Raw genomic sequence first — 18,899 nt, 5'->3', positions numbered from 1 at the left:
CCCCACAGGGCTCCCTAAACCCCAAGGGGTCAGTAAAAAAGGGGTCCCTAAATCACACAGGCCCAGCTGCAAGGACCCCCAAACCCAACAGGCTCCCTAAGCCCCACAGGTGCAGCTGCCAGGGGACACCAAACCCCACAGGGCTCCCTAGGCCCACTTCCCCTTACTCCAAGCCAATTGCAAGGGGCCCCTAAACCCCACAGGGTCAGCAAAAAAGGGGTCCCTAAATCACACAGGGCCAGCTGCAAGGGCCCCTAAAGCCCACAGAGCTCCCTAAGTTCCACAGGCCCAGCTGCAAGGACCCCCAAGCCCCACAGGGCTCCCTAAATCCCATGGGCCCAGCTGCAAAGACCCCCTAAACCCCACAGGGCTCCCTAAACCCCACGCAGTCAGCAAAAAAAAGGGGTCCCTAAGTCCCACAGGCCCAGCTGCAAGGACCCCCAAACCCCACAGGGCTCCCTAAACCTCACAGGTGCAGCTGCCAGGGGACACCAAACCCCACAGGGCTCCCTAGGCCCACTTCCCCTCACCCCAAGCCAGCTGCAAGGGGCCCCTAAACCCCACAGGGCTCCCTAAATCCCACAGGGTCAGCAAAAAAGGGGTCCCCAAATCCCAAGGGCCCAGCTGCAAAGACCCCTAAACCCCACAGGGTCAGCAAAAAAGGGGGCCTTAAATCCCACAGGGCCAGCTGTAAGGACCCCCAAGCCCCACAGGGCTCCCTAAATCCCATGGGCCCAGCTGCAAGAACCTCCAAACCCCACAGGACTCCCTAAACCCCACAGGGTCAGCAAAAAAGGGGTCCCTAAGTCCCACAGGCCCAGCTGCAAGGATACCCAAACCCCACAGGGCTCCCTAAACCTCACAGGTGCAGCTGCCAGGGGACCCCAAACCCCTCAGGGCTCCCTAGGCCCTCTTCCCCCCCACCCAAAGCCAGCTGCAAGGGGCCCCTAAACCCCACAGGGTCAGCAAAAAAGGGGTCCCTAAGTCCCACAGGCCCAGCTGTAAGGACCCCCAAACCCCACAGGGCTCCCTAAACCTCACAGGTGCAGCTGCCAGGGGACACCAAACCCCACAGGGCTCCCTAGGCCCACCTCCCCCCCCGGCCCCAAGCCAGCTGCAAGGGGTCCCTAAACCCTACAATGCCAGCTTCAATGCGCCCCTAAATCCAAAAGGGGCTCTCTTAAGCCTACAGGGTCAGCCGAAAACGGCACCCAAACCCCACAGGGCCATCTGTCGGGTGCCTTTAACCCCAACCAAGCCCGCACAGGGCCCTCACGCCGCCCCAAAAGCCGCCCGTGCGGCGGGGCCTGGGAGCGGCGCGGCCGGTAACACCCACACCCGCTCCCTTCCGGGGCGGAACGGGGGCGGAGCGGAGCACAAGCGGGGAACGGCGGCACCATGATGGCGCAGCGGGCCCTTCCCAACCCCTACGCCGACTATGATAAGTCCCTGGCCACCGGCTACTTCGATGCTGCCGGGAGGGTGAGTGGGGCCGGGGTGAGGCGGCCGCGGCGGGAGCGGGCCTTTCCCGGGGTAGCGCGGAGGCCGAACCCGGAGAAGGGCCCTTCTCCCTCCCTGGCCGCGAAGCCAGGGCTGGGCACACAGGAGCCCAGCCCGGTCCTGAGGTACCTCAAGGGTTTCTAGCCCTGGTTGTGCTCCCTCTGGGTTCATCTCCGTCTTGGCAAGGCCCCAGCCCACCTGCCTGTCAGTGTTTCCCCTCAGGTTAATGAGGTTCTGCCTTTCTCCACAGCTGACCCCAGAATTCACACAGCGGGTGAACAACAAAATCAGGGAGCTGCTCCAGCAGATGGAGAGGGGCCTCAAGTCTGCGGACCCCCAGGACTGCACTGCCTACACCGGCTGGGCAGGTAGGGTGGGATGGGATGGAGTAGGAGCTCTCCAGAGCAGACTTCTAGATCAGGCCAAGGCAGGCCCTGGAGGTTTTTGGCTCTTTGAATGGTCACAGTAGAGCCGTGTCATGAATGGTGCTGCCTCTGCATGTTTTAATCCCTTAAAACGAGGAGCTATCGTTCTCGGGACTCACCGTTTTTGGAGCAGGTTTCAAGCTGCAGGGGGAAGATGACGGCATTGCAGGGCAGGATTGGATCTTCTCTTGGTTAACAGTGCCAGATTTACGCAACCAAGAAGGCCAACACCTGCTTGAGAGCAAACACGGGAATCATTGAAGGGGCTGGCTCCAAATCTGGCCATGGTGGGGATGGTGATGAGGGCTCTTGTGAAGGAGGCATATATGTTGTCGATTATTTACCTGCAAGGAGTCCTTGCATGTGGCAGTGGTGAGCTTATGGCTTAAGATAATGTCCGTCTCTTCTGTTTGGGCTGAATTTTATCTCTCGACGTTGTCTGATTGGCAGGTCGCTCCATTCCTGTTCCCCAGGTAGTGCCCCTCCACTTAGCCAGGGCTAGTTCTGCTCCAGTACCTGCTGGGAGGAGCAGAAATGCAAATGTGAGTATAACGAAGGATGGAAGCCTTCCTCACACTAACTCTTGCGTGCAAAGCTTTCAGGAGCTTGTCTTTCTTGCGCTCTGCGTTTTCCACCTGGTTTTCCTTCCCTGGGAGCATGCCCTGCCCTCCCCTCCCTATTCCTACGCACTGGAGCCAGGGAGGACACACCTTGCTTTGCCGCCTCATCCTTGGCTACTGCTGTGTGCTTTTGTCAGCTTTCCTGCCTTCTCTGCACCGTGCCAGGCTCTAGGGAGGCTCAACTAACCCTGGGGTAGTTGCAATTAATCTCATGCTTGCTGCAAGATTTTTTGCTGGTTTTTTTTTTTTTTTTGGCAATACACTACAGTTCTAAGTGGCAACTTTCTACATTATTATTGGGGTGTGGCTGCCTTCCTCATGCTTGGACGCTATGGTACCTGATGCTCTCCTCATGCTTGGACGCTATGGTACCTGATGCCAACGGCTTGTTTGGGAGAGCAGTGTTCATTGTGTTGTCGCTAAACTAACGTTGCAGCTTGATGACAGCGATGCCAGAAATGCCTACTTAAAAATTTTAGTAAGGTAGACAGGCAGTGAGAACACTCTAGAGCAGTTCATAAGAAATGCTAGGGTGCCAGTATTAAATTCCAGCGTGGGAGAACATTGATTTCATCAGTTGCTGCCTGGCAGCACTCTGCTGGTGCCGCCTGTGAATTTATGCGTTTTTGTTCAGTGCTGGCTGATTTCACCTTGGGAAAGAGGTTCAGTCTTCCAGTCTTTGAGACCCTGCTCTGAGGTTCCTCAGATGAAAAGCATTCCATCTGTAAAGGTGGTCTTCAGTCGTGAGGGTGCTGCTTGGCACGATGGAAGAGTCTACCTCTGGCCAGAATAATTCAGGGGGATAAAGCAGGAGGACAACTAGGTCATATTAGGAGTACTCTGAAAGTCTGTGGAGAGAAGGTAACCACCTTTCCTCAGAGACAGTGTTCCCTTCCTTAGGGTGGCCTTAAGGAGGTGTATGTTGGAAAGTGGCTGCAGCTGTGAAACAGTGTTGAGAGCTCTGGTAGGATTTCAGTTCATTTTTATTTGGGAGGAAGCTTCTCAAGAGAGATTCTTCTTTTCCTCCCAGGCATCATTCCTCACTGGGCACACAACCTTCTCGCCTCAGCTAATAGGATTAGAAAAAACCCGTGGACAGATTTCTTGCAGGTCACAGCCAGCAAAGTGAAGTTTGCAGATAATGCACTGTCTCTTTGTTACCCTCCCTTCTTTTCTAATTCTAGCTATATTAATTTATTCAGTGCTGGTTTCCAGAGACAAAATTAATTGGGCCAAGAGCAGCTTTTTCCTGTAATTGCTTATGTAGAAAAGGCTTGTTGAGTATCTTCTCATGTAAATCATTGCCCAGCAGTCTGAAATCAGCCCGCACTCTTGTGGCCGCTAATAAGAGAGATTTGAAATGTGGCTCTCTTAGCGCAAACTCTGCGTGAAATGTAACGTACTCGAGTGTACTACATTACACTCAGTACTACACAGCATATGCTGGCATTTTCCTTTGGTGCCTGTTTCTTTCCCAACACACTTGACAGAGCCCTGTTCCCCCGGTCTGCATTTCTGCCAGGGAAGCCACAGCTTCTCATCATGTGAAGCTGGAGCAGAGGGAGAGAGGGCTTGCATTTTCATCTCAGAGGCAGTGAAAACATACTTTGGATCAAGATTATTCAGCGAACGGCTGAGTGCCCTCAAAACACATTTGAATTGGCTTGTTACAGTTTCATTCAGTTCCCCTTAGAGACCAGGGTCCCGTAGGCAACACCTGGTACGTGCCTGGGTATAGACCAGACTCGGCTGTTGTGTTCTGTCTTGTCTTTTAATCAGTTTAGCTTGACTGCTGTAAGAGCCTTTGTGGTCTTAATCTGTTTCATTGGTATCAGAGTGTTGACGGAGGGAAGGTGAACTGCCGTAAGCTAATTCTGAATTGGAAGCAGTTCAAATCCTGGCAGAGGTACAACTGCCTCATCCATTTTCAAATAGATTAGCATGAGGATGCCGAAGAGTACGTGTACGTGTGTGTTGGTATTTCTCACAGTGCAAGAAGCCTTGCTCCAAAGACTACCTCGGCTGGGAGCATAGATGATGGAAAGGGAATGGAAGGAGACTGACTTCACTCCTGTCACGTTTTAGCTGACCGCAGAAGCTAGGGAGCTCCTGAGTCCAGAGCCTGCTGGGCTGTTGTGTCCTTCCAAGATTACAAGGTGATCTGCCACCTGAAACGGTATATAAGGGAAAGATTTCCTTTCCTCTGCAAGCCTTCTCTTCTCTAACAATGTCATAGTCAGGGCTTTAAGGCTTGAGGGCCTGTGAAACAGACTGGTGAGTCCAGCTGGCCAGCCTCACCCACAGCTTTTGGCTGGCCCGTTGGTGAGTAGAGAGAGGAGGAGCAGGGCCGAGTTGCCTTTTGAAAGGACTCTTCAAAAGACACATCAGATGAAAGAAAAGTCATTTGAGCCTGGATGGAAATTCTGACCATACTGGTTCAGGAAAAAGACCTTCTGGAAAAACACCTTTCATTCACTTTAGTGCAGTATCTTAGTTTTAACCTCAGAACACAGAGAACTCGCATCTCCTTAAGAGAGTTCTGTTCAAAAAACCAGAAATCCTCAGATAATCCCTACAGAGTGAGAGGCAGTGAGGCTGCATTTGATGAGGGAGAATAGAGTGCTTTGTGTCGCCCGCATAAACCACATTCCTGCCAAGTGCTTGGTGGGTAGTTTTTGTGAATTCTTCATTCTTGGAGATAGTATTTGACTGGACGAGGCTTAGAGCAATGGGATGTACAGTTGAAGATGGCTTTACTTTCAGAGAGTTGGATCAAATCACCTCCACAGATCCACTCTGACCTACCCTGTTGTAGGATTCTGCGATGGGATAGTATGTATCTTTGGTTTGGATTGGGCTGGATTTTTGTTTGGGGCTTTTTTTGGGGTAAAGCTTCTTTTGCAAAAGCTTTCTTACCAAGGTTTTAAGGCTGGAGAATCTGAAGCATCCTGAGAAATGCCCCATGTCCTACAGTGCATTAGGAAGGCAAGCTGCAGTAAAATGCACCTCTGGCTTCCCAGCCAGTTCTGAACATGGGGTGATGCAGCCCTCTGAAGAAGGTGTCTCACTGTCCCATTCAGCATGGCTTTGGCATACATGTGTGAGTGCAAGACAACATCCCATGCGTCTGCACCAGAAAAGATGCTTATTATCCTTTAAGCTGGGCAGTAAAGCTACGCCACCCCCTCTCTAACTTTTGCCCCGTGCCTCACTCATTAAAATGACATCAGGTTTCTCACTAGAAACCATCAGGCTCCATCGCTGTGTGCAGAGATAGGATCTGCTTCTTCCCTCTGTGTTTGACATCCTGCTTTGAGGGTGCTGGCTGACTTACTTCCCTGGGTCAACGCAAGATCTCCGAGCTCTTTATTACTGTAGAGGGCAAGTTTGGAACTGGTCCAGATAAGGTCAAGAAATCTCCTCTTATGGCAACAGAATGCCCTTTGTGAAAGGACCAAGTTGCAGCTCGGGTCCCGGTGGACAAGGAGGCATGTTCAGAACAGTCTAATGCACATCCCTGCTGGTGCTGTCAGCAAGGGGAGCTGACACCGAGCACTGCTTCCTCTCACTTTCATCCACTCTGAATTATTCAGTGTGAAGGGGAAGCTTGGTTTCACTGCTGCTGTTCTCCTGCCAGCAGAACTGTTTGCAACAGTAGTGCAATCCAACATGCAGAACGAGTCTAAACTTGCAGGGAAGTTGAGCCACAGCTTTACTTTTCTTTGATCAGCAGAATGGTCCTGTGGATGAGAGATCCTTTCAGCCTGCTGCAGTGCTTTAGCTCTCAAGCAAGAACTTTTCTGGTATCTCCAGCAATATCTGCACTATTGGCAGCAGTAGTGGCTAAAGTCAGGGCCATCAGCACTAGCCAACCTGTGCAAACAATTCCATTTCTGCTGTGTACATTTAGGTCTCCTCTTCAGCCCTACTGAAAAGAAATCTCTAATGCAAAGCACCCCTCTGTATCTACAATACTGCTCGTATGGATTGGCAAGAGGAGAGAGATGTTGTCTACTGTCCTACTGAAGATGTTCAATAAACAGGCTTTGTGAGACACATGCAGAATTTATTTTTGCCTCCTGATGCCCTGCAGTGAGCAAGCATCTTGGGCATTAATGCTCCAGTTTATTGGCTTCCTGTGCACTAGAGATGGCAGTTTCAGTCAACAGAGCCCTGCTAAAGGATATGCTATTGTTAGCACATGTGTTCACTGCACCATCAAGTGATGTCTGATGCATTCTCCATCACATGTGGCTGTGCAGCAGGTCTTAACACTGCAAGGAGCAGAAAACTTTGAAATCTGTAGAAACTCCAATAGTAACCAATAAACAGAACAAACCCCAAACATCTAAGAATTCAGTCCTAACAGTCATCTTAGCGTGGTAGTTATGGACATAATTAGGGTGGGATGATGGCAGTGGGAATAGAAGCTACTTACAGGGCAAGAAGTTGTATATGAAAGCAGATAAGTCAAGAGTACAAGTTGTGCTCAGACAGTTATCAGGCCTATTAAAGTCTAGAAACTGTGCTAGCTGCTAAATAAATCAAGGGTAGTCACTTGGCATTTGCTAGGTGGAAGAGGAAGGTTCTCCTTTAAAGAAAGGCTTCATATCCACATCCTTATAGAATTGAGTGATGGTACTGTACATCTGAACTCTCTCTGGAAATACTAACACTGAACTGCTTAAAGAGAGGACAAGGTTATTACCTGCAGCAGGAAATGGAAATTTGCCCTTAATATACATGTGGAATTGAATTGTCTGTAGCACGAAGGTTTGGAGATTACCCATGCAAAATGAGAAAACGATCTAAATTTAAAATTGTCCTCAGTACCATGGAAAATAATTTTGCAGCATGCTTGCACCTGCCTCACCACATCAAAATCTGCAGAGATTGGCTCTATTAATTTAGGCTTAAATGCAGAACCTGAGTTGTCTTAGATATGGTTACTGGTAAGGGGAGAAATAAGCTTTCCTCAAAGTGTTGTAGGTCAGTAGCTTTCTTGAGTGCATGTTTGGGGATGCCAAGGATGGTTCAAATGTGGCAGACCTTTCAGACACAGACTTGCTTAGGACTCCTCAGTTACCTACTAAAAACTCAAGGAGCTGGTTGAATGCAGGGCAGACAGAGGCAAAGGACAGAAATTGATGTGACTTCTTACCTAGGGGAGTTGTTTCTGTAGCTGGTCAGCCCACTGAAAACCTCCAGGGAGGACCACGCAGCTTTTTCCAGCGTTCCAGGTAGCTGTTTATGTTTCAGATAAGGGCTGATCTTATGAATGGTGTGCTGCAGAGCAGAGTTGGGCAGCCCCTTTCTTTTCTAGGGTGCACCAGGCCCTGGTGTAGGGTTTGGGACCTGCTCAGCAGCAGGAGATGACATCCAGGGAGCTGTAACATCCTCGCTGGTGCTTCCCAGTGGGAGAGAATACCCCAGGAAAAAAAAAAAAGGCAAAAAAAGGGCCAAGTAGGATGTCTTAAGGGTGCTGCTTCTCAATGCTGATGATGTGTCCCTTTTTTTAAAAGCTAATCCAAGGTAACTGACCCAGCCCTTACCTCTTGGCATGGGAAAAAATAATTGAAATAGGGTAACAACTGAGCACTGCTCTGCCACAAGTACCATTTTGCTTAAAGGTGATTGTGGGGTTTTTTTCCTCCACTGTCTAGCAACAGTCCTAGGTACACTTGATATATTTAGGTGGGTTTGTCTAAGTCAAATTTTTTACTCCTTGCTACTAAAATTGTGTGTAACCTGTGTCTCAAAAGCTTTGCTGTCCTCCAGGACCTCCTGGGTCAGACACTGTTGTTTGTCTTGACCTGCAGTTCACTTATGAGCAACATCAGGTACAAGGAGGTCCCAAAGGAGGAGAAACAGCTGTGGATGCTGCAGCTATGGGTTATGGCCCTGGATGGGCCTGAGAAGCCTATCTAGAAGGCTTATGCCCTAGAAGAGGCTGAGGTTTTTTAGGTTGGGAAGGGTAATGGGAAGGGTAAGCTTTTCTGGTGGGAGCAATCTTTGTGTTCCTTTTGCAGGCATTGCTTTGCTGTATTTGCACCTGTATGATGTGTATGGAGACCCAGCCTACCTTCAGGTGGCCCACGAGTACGTGAAGAAGAGCCTGAGCTGTCTGACAAGACGATCCATCACTTTCTTGTGTGGAGATGCCGGGCCCCTGGCAGTGGCTGCTGTCGTCTACCACAAACTGCAGAACCAGAAGCAGTCAGAAGACTGCATCACTCGGTAAAGTGCATGGTTACATCTTTGACCTAATGGTCCTCTTGTTCATAGAGCTAGTCTAGGCTTGTACCGGGCACTCTCCACCAAGCCTGAATACATTTTCTTGCAGACTTGCTTGAGAGATGATCCAGGAGCTTAGCAAGGCAGTGCAGACTTGTTCTGCCCTGGGGGAAGAGCTCTCATAAGGACAGACGCGCCTGCCTGCAGGCTGGGGAGCAAGGAAGTTGTTCAGCTGGTATTGCCATCTTAAAAATAATTTCGATAAGCACAGGAAGAAAAAAAAATGCCAAAATTAAAAAAGAAACCCAGAAGGTGAGGTCTGCTGGTTTTTTTTCAGAACCCTTAAATTTAGCTTTACAGTCATTTTGATGAAAAGGAGAAATGTGGCAGGATTATTAGATTAATTTTGTCACTTGCTTCCACTTGCTATTTGACTTTGACTTAAGCCCGAGATTGACAGCATCCCTTTCAACTGCTGAGTGCAGCTGGTTATGATTCATTTATTTCTATTTCCTGCTTTTCCTCAACTGTTTTCAAATGTATTTTTGTTGGGTACTTAAGACAAGAAAAGGACAAACAAGCAGTGCTACAGTCAGATCAGCATGTGGTAGAGGAAGGAAAAGAATGAAGGAGAAGCAGTTGCAAGCTTTGCTTGCTTGAGGGAGATCAGTTTTGAGAAGGTGAGAAAGAGCCCTGCAAAGATTTTTCCACTTATGCCTGGTCAGCACAAAACCAAGACAAAACTCCTGACTCTTTGTAGCGACACCGACTGCCCTTAAACAGCCATGAGCAAGTGATTCATAATATCAATTAAAAAAGCCATGGGTGGGAATCCAGGGAGGTGCCCGTATGGTTTGGAGCCAAGTTCCTGCTCCCTTAACTAAGAATAGCTTCTGGTTTACATGGATACCATCAGTCTGAACACAGAACTCTCTTTTATATTCTTGAAATAATCTGTCTTTTAGGTTTTGCTTAATACTGTGTCCAAGTGGTGAATCTCACTATGCTTAATGTATTTGCTAACAAAAAGGGAACTAATCTGCCAAACAGTAGTGGCCAGTTGGGGTGAATGCGTAAGCCCCAAGTTGTGAAAAATCCCGAATTCATGGGTTTTTGCTGTAGCTTTTCTCTCCCCATATCCCTCCTGTTTTGTGGCAGGATGGAAACTCATGATTAATTCTGCACTGCCATCTAATGGCATAATAAAGGCAGAGCCCTGGAAGTTGGTTTCTTCATACATCTGAGAGGAGGAGAAAAGAAAAATGTGGATTTCTGGAAGGAACAGTTATACTGTCCTTACTCTGCCACCAATTCCCAGAGCAGTTAGCCTGACCATGCTACCTCTGAAAAGCGAGTATTTCTTTGAGAAATAGCTCCCTTAATCGAAACTCTTAAGTGGATTTTGAGCATGCTGTTTAGTTATGGAACAGTTGCTAAGTTATGGAGTGTGAGTGCATAGAAAGTGCACTTCTACTACAGCTGTGGAAAAGGAGGTCCTTTCTCCATTTTGTTCTCAGTCTTTTAAAGCATCCTCATCTTTACAGAGCTCAAGGAGAGAATCCATCAGCCAGGTTTTACCTGCAGTGGAAGAGACAGAATATTGCTTTTTCTTAGCTCCTTGCTCGTAGCCTAAATGAGTTCAGGACCAAAAAAAAATGCTTTTATGCTCTGGAGAGACTTAACGTTTCAGGGCAGCCCATTTTCCAGGAGCCTGTGAAAACCTGAGCCGTGTTCCAGGAGTCCTCTTTTCCCTGCCATTTCCCACCAATTTAGAAGGTCAAAGATTTCCTTTAGAGCCAGTGGTATAAAAAGATCCCATGTTGCTCTACCGCTGTTTTGCTCTCCCTCTGTCCAGAAACTACTGATTTTTGACAGTTGAGGCAATAGGCTGATAGGTGAGCAGGACTGGCTCTTCCTTTCAGGGACCTCGATTTACCCCCTCACACCTGAGAAGTGCCTTCTGCATACAATTAGTCCAGCATCACCCCAGGCATGTCTTGCCGCACACATGCCATGCAGCCCTGCCCCACACTTTAAAAACAAGAGAAACTGCTGGCAGGCTTCCTCCCCTGATTATCCTGGCTGGGAAAGTAGCTAGAGGTAGAAGTAGTAATGCATAAGGAGCAAGAATAGTAGCTCCAGCTGCTCCTGATTTCCCCACAAGAAGAAGATTTCACATCCAGACAGCGGAAAATCCCCACTGTGGGTATTACTGTTTATCTGCCCATCCATTCCTTCCCTGACATCTCAGAGCTGAACATCACCCACCAGCATCTCTCCTGACCAGCCCACTGCTGGGCAGAATCCTTGTGTCAAAACACCATTTTCCTCCTTGGAAACCATCCTCTTCATCTGTTTTTCTTCTACATGGGGCCAGGAGACATGAGGAGGCAGCGGGGCTTTCCTTTCACCCCACGCAGCTGAGGGAGGGACCCCTGCTTGGAGAGGGACTCATAGTCTTGGATGTAAAGTCTGTCTCTTGGGTTTAATCTGCAAAAAATCTTCCCCGTGGAGCAATGCACATCTCAAGCAGTATGTGAGGAGACGGGGCCAGGCCACCTTGAGACACTGCTCTTTCCTTTCTCCTTCAATATCCCTGCTCACTTTGAGTCCAGTGCCAAGGGAAAGTTTCCTGCCATGGGGAGTCACAGCCCAGCATCTTCGCTCTGCTCTGAGGGTACTCTGGACATTTGGTTGCTTCTTTCCTTTGTAACACATTGTTCTGCCCAGGAGCAAAGGCTGCCAAAGCACCTTTTCTGCTCCTCACGCTGCTGTGACAGGGAAGCCCTGCACACGTACACCTCTCCTGGCTGGTTTCTTCACCTTCTCCCTGTTGCCACCACAGCAGGAAGCAGCTGAGAGAACAGCCGTGAAGCCACTTCTGCTGGTATTTTAAAAAGTGATGACATTTTTCAGATTGCTGTCTCGGGGTGAACAGAAGAATAAAGCCAAAACAAGTCACATCCCTGCTTGTGATGAGAGGCAAAACCAAAGAGGTGTCGAGAGTGAATTGGGCTACAAAGCCCCAGTGTGAAGAGCTGTCAGTCTCTGTTTGCGCTAGAGGAATATCACCAACTTTGCAACACTAGATAAAGTGTTACTAGATATTAGAGAAAAAGCAAAGAAAATATCTGACTCCAGCAGACCTCTGGCTCTCCGCTTCTGCCTGGTGCCAGCCAGGCTGTCCTCAGTGTGGGGTTGCACCACGGACAGCCCACAGCACTCAATGCTCTGCTGAGCTGCCCTCACCACCGGTCAGCTCTCCCTAGAGGAGATTTCTTACATGTGCCACGGAGGCTTGATGTTAAACAACATTTCCAGCTCTTCCTCCCCAATTTTTAGCTGGATTTTTAGCTCATGGTGGCACCGCTTTCTCCACCGACAGCGTGCACCCAGGCCACTCGCAGACATGGAGAGAAAGGGGCTTTTCTATCAGGACTTCTGAGATTTTTCCACATACCATCAGCACTAGTTTGACCTTCCAGCATTCCTTGAGCAGCCGAAGTAAACAGATACCAGTTTAGTTTGAAAATAGTCCTTTTTGGCAGAGGGTCTGCCACGCCAACAGCATCACAGGGGGGTAATGGTGGGCAGCCTTTCCTAAGCAGTCACCAGCTTTATGCTGACCGTTTCCTATAGCCCAGGTTTCCCCACAAGTAGCTTTCCCAGAGCTGGTGCTCAAAACCAAGCACATAGTGTAACTGCCTTGTAAAGAGCTGAGCAGACTAAAGCAATAACCCAAAACAAAAAGCAGAGGGGGAAGAGGGATTCTCCACCTTGCATAGCTGGAATGCTGAGACCCAGAAACTGGCCTGACATCTCCTGGGGTGCAGGCAGCATGAAGGAACAAGTCATGGTTTTGAGCTCCAGTCTCACTGCTTGGTTACGTGGCTGAGTGTCCTCTAATTTCCCCCGTGTGAATTTTTCTTTGTAGTTTGCTCCATCTCCACAAGCTTGACCCACGAGTGCCAGATGAACTGCTGTACGGGCGCATGGGCTATCTCTATGCACTGGTATTTGTGAACAAGCACTTCGGAGAGGAAAAGATCCCTCTAAGTCACATTCAGCAGGTACTGTGGCTTCTGCTGATTTGTTAGCTGTCTCTTCCTGTGCAGCTTAACTTTGGGCAGGTAAAAATCAATACTAGATGTAGAGAATTCTGGCAGTGAGGGAGAAACCACATCATGGTATCCCCGCTGCTCTTCTTCCAAAGGGACAGAGCACCACATGCTCTCCTGCCATCCACATAAATCCATATCCACTGGCATACATTTCATTCCCTCACACTCTTCCCTCTGCTTGGGCAGAAAACAGCTATTGTTCTGTGTCAGGATGCTCACGGTGCTGTGTCCAAGAGAGCAGCACTTCCCTCACCTGCATCTGTTCCTATCCACAGGTCTGTGAAGCAGTTGTGGCCTCAGGAGAGAACTTGGCTAAAAGGAGGAACTTCACAGCAAAGAGCCCACTGATGTATGAGTGGTACCAGGAGTACTATGTAGGTGCAGCCCATGGCTTGGCTGGGATTTATTACTATCTCATGCAGGTAAGGAGGGGAAGGGCCTTTAGCAGCTGTTTCATGTTTCTTTGGACAAGGGGGAGCATCTTCTCTCTCCTCATTCCTGATTTGAATTGGTTCTTGGTGATGTCAAGCTGGACAAGATCCCTTGTCTGATGGACTTACTCCTGTATTTGGTCACGTATCCCCACTTCTAAAGGTTTTCTCCGAGTCTGTGAGATTGAATTTCCCACCTCCATGGAGATTTGTAGAGGAATGTGACCTGCATTCTACCAGCAGTTTCACATAATGAAGCCCTGGAAGTCAGCTGGGTCTGAGCTTCCCCCTCTTGAGTTAATTGCTTAAAAAGTATTCCTACATGTTGGCATCTGTGGGCTTCCTGCATTTTTGAGGTGGTTACTTGGAGCAATCTCAGATCATTACAGAGTGAGAATTGCTGTAGGAAAAGCATGGTGAAAGACATTGTGTTCATAATAGGAAAGTGGGAAATGCTTTTTTTTTCCCATATCAGGGCCTAAATGTGAAAGAAGTGGGACTTTTTACTTTGAGAAAACAGCCAAGCTCTGTAGTGCCTGAAGTAGGCAAAGCAAGACAAGAGGTTGGGAGCTACAGAGCCCCTTTGCTTTGATGTGCTTTCTCACAATTTTGCACAACTCACTGGAGCTCTGGGAATATTCCCTTCCCTGGCTCTGAAATGAGGGTCATAATTCCCCTATGTGGGTCACTTTGTGTATAAATTTACAGTGCTTAAGCTCTTAGAAAAATAACAGCAATAAACAACGTTGCATTTTCAAAGCATTAAGGGCACCCACTAGGCAAGAGAGATTATTTTAACGTAGCAGTTCATAGAAACAGATGATACCTTTTATTACACCCAACTCTCGCAGCAGGTGGAAAAAAAAAGCCACCAGGTTTCAAGTGCTTCTGCTTTCCTTCAGGACTCTCAAAGTTCAAGCCCATATACAGGATAAGTGCAGTTCCTGTGAATATAACCCTCTTCTGTCACTCAGAGAGGAAGGGGTAGTTGGTGGTTTTTAAGGAGGAAGAGATTTAGCAAGAGGAGGATGCGAGGTGATTATTGCCCAGGAGTACAGAACAGCTAATTTGGAGCAGGGGAGACAGCAGTGTGCCATGAGCCCAAATTTGCACCAAGTTCCTGAGCTTGTTCCCGGGCTGATGTTTTAAATAATTTTAAGTGTAAGTCCCCTACAAAATACTGCATGGGCTTCATGCTTCTCTGCCACATGAAGTACAAGGAGCCTGGATCAGTCAAGCATGATGCACAAAAAAACCTTGGGGGAAGCAAACAAGAGAAATTTGGAGAGAAGAACATTGGCCTTTTATCTCTAATGGTTTTACAGCACAAGTATTGATTTTTAATTTTCAAGTTATCAACTTGGGAACAGCGTAATCCTTAGGTGGGAGTGCTCATTGCAGTCTGCCATGGGAAATTACAACTGCACAGATTTCATGTCAGGCAGTGCCATTGGAAGAGGACACTGAAGCCACTCCCTTGCTTCTGAGGTCAGTGGTGAAGTCACCCCCTTGGAAATACCCAGCAACATCTGTGAAAATGCAGCATCACAGCTTGCCAGCTGGGCTGGCTCAGTAGCTCAGAGCTGAGATGTTCTAGGTGCTAGGAATCATTCCTGCTATTCATCCTTAATACTGATTTTAGACAATTTATCTCTTTACTCCAGCTCTGGGTACCTGAAAATATTCCTACTCAACTTCAGGAAAAGAAGCAGCAAGCCCTATTCCTTAGAGAGCTGAGTGACACGTTAGGGGGCAGCTTTCATTTCTGAGGCTGCAAGAGTATGACTGGAAATAAGTCCCTGCCAAAGGGCAGAGCAGCCTGGGGCCAAGTGGGTACTTGTGATGTGTGAAAGCCTGGACCAAAGAAATGACTTCATTTACAAGGAGCAAGAGGGAACATGGCCATAGCTGGCTTTGTTTCCACCTTTCAGGCAGATCTTGGGCCTCTTGGGGAGAGGCAGAATGGTAATTCTTCCTGGTTTAATGCTTTCTTTTCTCTTAGCCTGGCCTTGGAGTGAGCCAAGTAAAACTGCACAACACAGTCAAACCCAGCGTGGACTACGTCTGCCAGCTCAAGTTCCCATCTGGCAATTACCCTCCCTGCATCGATGACAACAGAGACCTACTCGTCCACTGGTGCCATGGGGCACCAGGTGTCATCTACATGCTTGTCCAGGCCTACAAGGTACCAGAAATCTTACAAAGACCCTTTGGGGGGCCCTAAATGTGGAAAAACCCCCCTGCCCGAGAGTAGGGTGGCTTGTTACAATGAAATCACTCCCCAGGGACCGCTGACTGAAGCGGAAATTAGTCTTCTAAATTTTCTTTTCTGAAAATACCTATCAGCTCTGTGGTGACTGATGGTGACAACTAGTTGTGTGTGAAGTAATGGTCATACAGCCCTATTCATCATATCAAAAAAAAAAACAAAAACATCCTCCTTCAAAGTAGACGGCAAAGTCACAGCATTAAAACTTCAATAGGAGAGAAAGTAATTAACCCAAGCCTCCCCACTCACACAGGGATGCTTTTTGTGTGGAGGAAATTGCCTCGGCAAGAGGGAATATTTCTTGTCTCTGCAGGTCTTTGGGGAACAGCAGTACCTAAACGATGCCCTGCAGTGTGCAGAAGTGATCTGGCAGTATGGGTTGCTGAAGAAAGGCTACGGGCTGTGCCACGGGACAGCTGGCAACGCTTACGGCTTCCTAGCACTCTACAACCTCACTCAGAACATGAAATACCTGTACAGGGCCTGCAAGGTGAGAGCCTGTGTAAGGAAGGGAGAGGGGGATTATTCACTTCTGCCTTCGATGTCACCGCCTTTGCCTTTGAAACCTAATTTCTAGTGTGGCAGAGATGCAGCTAGATCTGACCAGAGCAGTCCTTCAGCAGCGCAGTCACTTGTCTGACAGTCTGCACAGAAGGGATATCCTGCAGAAGCCTTGGTCTGCAAGGGATAACCTGGGTGTGGTATTTATTTCCTATATATTAGGATCTGTCTTTAACAAAATTTGAACATTTTTTTTATTCCTCTTTTTTCAGTTTGCAGAGTGGTGTTTGAGCTATGGTCAACATGGGTGCCGGACTCCAGACACGCCATTCTCTCTCTTTGAAGGTAGCCTCCATCTCTATGCTTTTGTTTTGCTCCTGGATCTGAGCTAGTCCAGCACCAAGGAGAACTTCACACTCCACTGAAGTCTTTGCAAAGCTCAGTGTAGAGGATGGGAAAGAAATTGTATTCACTGCTTTTACCCTTTCCCAGAAGCAGTCTTCTTGTAGCACAGGCTCATATCTTAGCTGGAGCATCTTGTCCTCTTGGGCTTCCTGCATGGATTCCACCCACAGGTCTCAAGGGGAATTATTTAATGGGTACAGGCCAAAGTTTACCTTATGGTAATTCATAGCCTGGCTTCTCAGACAGTCTCTTTTCTGTGCATTTTTAAGGATTAAAGTCCTTCATGGGCTTTCCACTTCAATTCCAAAGGTGAGTGAGGAACAAATGAGGCTGCTTGTGTAGGCCTTGGTGGCTCCTGCTACTGGTCCCCATAAAATCTGCCATCATCAGGTATTACTGAAAGAGCCAGTTCCTCACCTAATGTAAATCTTTCAAGCTTTGCTGCAGGCCAAGGAAGAAGGGCAGTTATATCAGTGAGGATCTGAGGCAGCAGTGTCACTGGGTCCAAAATTTTGCAAAGATATTCATATTGTTAAACCTGTGGACAGGTAAAGCAGGAGGGAGGGAACTGGAGGGGGGAAGACCCATCATGTTTTCCCAGGTGCTTTTCAACATTTGATTAACTTCAAAATGCTTTCCCCCATCTTGAAGTACCTTAGTTGCTTGGGAAACCTGAGTTCAGACCTTGGAAATTATTTAGGTCCTTCTGAAAATGTTTTCCTTTCTTCTGTCTTCATGACTCATTCACCCCCTGGATAGCTGATAAAATGGGTGCCCAAAGGGAATCTTTCTGAAGCACGTTGTGTTTTCTTATCCTCAGGAATGGCTGGAACGATTTACTTCCTTGCGGACCTGCTGGTGCCAACCAAGGCCAAGTTCCCTGCATTTGAACTCTAAATCGGAGCGTGGCAGTTTCCTGCCTGAATCCTTCTGCACTTGGAATAGCAGTTCAAAGCTGCTTTCTCCTTCTTCCAAACTCATCGTTGTTCACCTAACTGAACGTAAATCCATCCTCCTGAGGGCATGCTGAGGTCTCTAATATTTCTAGTCATCTCATCGCATTGTTTCCATTTAAAAGATAGAATGTAGATTTTGCTGGTGTCTCCTAAAAACACAGGGCTGCAGGTGGGAGCAGGGAGAAAATGTACAGTATTTTGTTGGCTATAGAGTTTTGCTATTTTCTGTATCCCATTTCCTGGGAGGAAGTTTTCTATTGAATGTAACTTTGGCCATTTAGTTATTTATATTTTTTTTGTGCTGATAAATAGTTGCAGGAATTTAGTTGCCTTTTGGAAAACAAAAGATGAAAAACTGAGACTATTGCCCTGCTTTTAAGTTGCTTTTAAGTGTTTTCTCTCTGAGCACCCAGGGAGTGGGCAGTTCGGTAGCTGGGCTGCTCCACATGAAGTGAATGTGATGGACTGTGGAGTCTTTCTATATGTTTCTTTTAATGTCAGAGAGCGAGTGGCACAGCTGGAACTGACATGCCAAAGCCTTGTCCTGAATTTCCACCTATCTGCTTTAATGGCAAAGGCTATGTATAGCTCTTTTGTGCATTTTTTTCCAGTGACAGACAAATAATCCGCTAGCTTTTGTGTTTATTTGCCACTTATGCTAAACTTTGCAAAAGTCCATTGGTCATCGAATGGAAAACTCCAATCTAGAAGTGAGCTAAGCATGCTTGCTGCTGTAGTCTCTTCTGTTTAGCTTTGCAAGTTTATTTTGCGGTCTTTATTTGAAATAACGTAGGAATATTATAGGTGTTAGGTGGTGCCAGGCCCACCAGCAGCAGCATGGGGAAAGAAATATATTCCACTGAGTTCTGTCAGTGTTTAACCTATTGCCTGTATAGATGCTCCATATGTGCTTTGTTTTATAAGCTTTCCTGAACTTGGATAATTTGAGTCACTCGTTTGCCTTGTTACTGCTTGTTGTGGTTTGATACGCAACCACACATCTACCCAGCTGGAAAATCTGCCCTAGGTTAAAGAGCTTTGACCTGTCAAGCAGACCAGATACTTGCAAGGGGTAAACCTGCTTTTCCGTCCTTTAAAATCTGCTTTTCCGTCCAGCTGATGCTGCGATAATTTGCGGCAATTTGACCATCCAGCTGATGCTGCGATAATTTGCGGCAATGAGGGACCTGCCCCTGTAAACCACTTCCTTAGCACCGAGCAGGAGCTAAACGCTGAGTGCAGTGAAAGCTACTGATCCTGTACTGCTTTGTGCTGCTTGAGGGCAGCTCCTCAGCCTGCACAGAAGTGGACGTGGGTTTTGACCTGTTAAGGGCCTGGTTGCCGAGTGCCTCAGGCCACCTAAGACCAGGTGAGCAGCTGCAGGGCATCCTGGGCAACCTCCAAGGCAGCATGTTCCTGCAGCAGAGGTAGGAGGAG

At 47.9% G+C, this 18,899-nt stretch overlaps 1 protein-coding gene across 1 annotated transcript; it reads left to right on the top strand.

Moving 5' to 3' along the window:
• Positions 1 to 1,351: 1,351 nt before the first annotated feature.
• Positions 1,352 to 18,611, top strand: LANCL1 (LanC lantibiotic synthetase component C-like 1 (bacterial)). Its single transcript, XM_014959639.1, has 9 exons — positions 1,352 to 1,482; positions 1,751 to 1,868; positions 8,575 to 8,782; positions 12,714 to 12,849; positions 13,176 to 13,322; positions 15,334 to 15,516; positions 15,914 to 16,090; positions 16,374 to 16,446; positions 17,327 to 18,611. Exons 1-9 carry the CDS (start codon positions 1,399 to 1,401, stop codon positions 17,401 to 17,403), a joined length of 1,203 nt encoding a protein of 400 aa, XP_014815125.1. The 5' UTR covers positions 1,352 to 1,398; the 3' UTR covers positions 17,404 to 18,611.
• The last annotated feature ends 288 nt before the right edge of the window (positions 18,612 to 18,899 follow it).

This window comes from Calidris pugnax, unplaced genomic scaffold, assembly GCF_001431845.1.
Source record: "Calidris pugnax isolate Ruff unplaced genomic scaffold, ASM143184v1 scaffold448, whole genome shotgun sequence".
Lineage (NCBI taxonomy): Eukaryota > Metazoa > Chordata > Aves > Charadriiformes > Scolopacidae > Calidris > Calidris pugnax.
The sequence above is the reverse complement of the archived record's forward strand: the minus strand, read 5'-3'. Positions and strand labels throughout refer to the sequence as shown.

Excerpts from the sequence above, each read along its gene's own strand:
- LANCL1 (XM_014959639.1), top strand. The coding sequence starts at position 1,399 with ATGATGGCGCAGCGGGCCCTTCCCAACCCCTACGCCGACTATGATAAG. Across the intron at positions 12,850-13,175 it reads CTCTAAGTCACATTCAGCAG|GTCTGTGAAGCAGTTGTGGC; the intron begins GTACTGTGGCTT and ends TCCTATCCACAG. Across the intron at positions 13,323-15,333 it reads TTTATTACTATCTCATGCAG|CCTGGCCTTGGAGTGAGCCA; the intron begins GTAAGGAGGGGA and ends CTTTTCTCTTAG.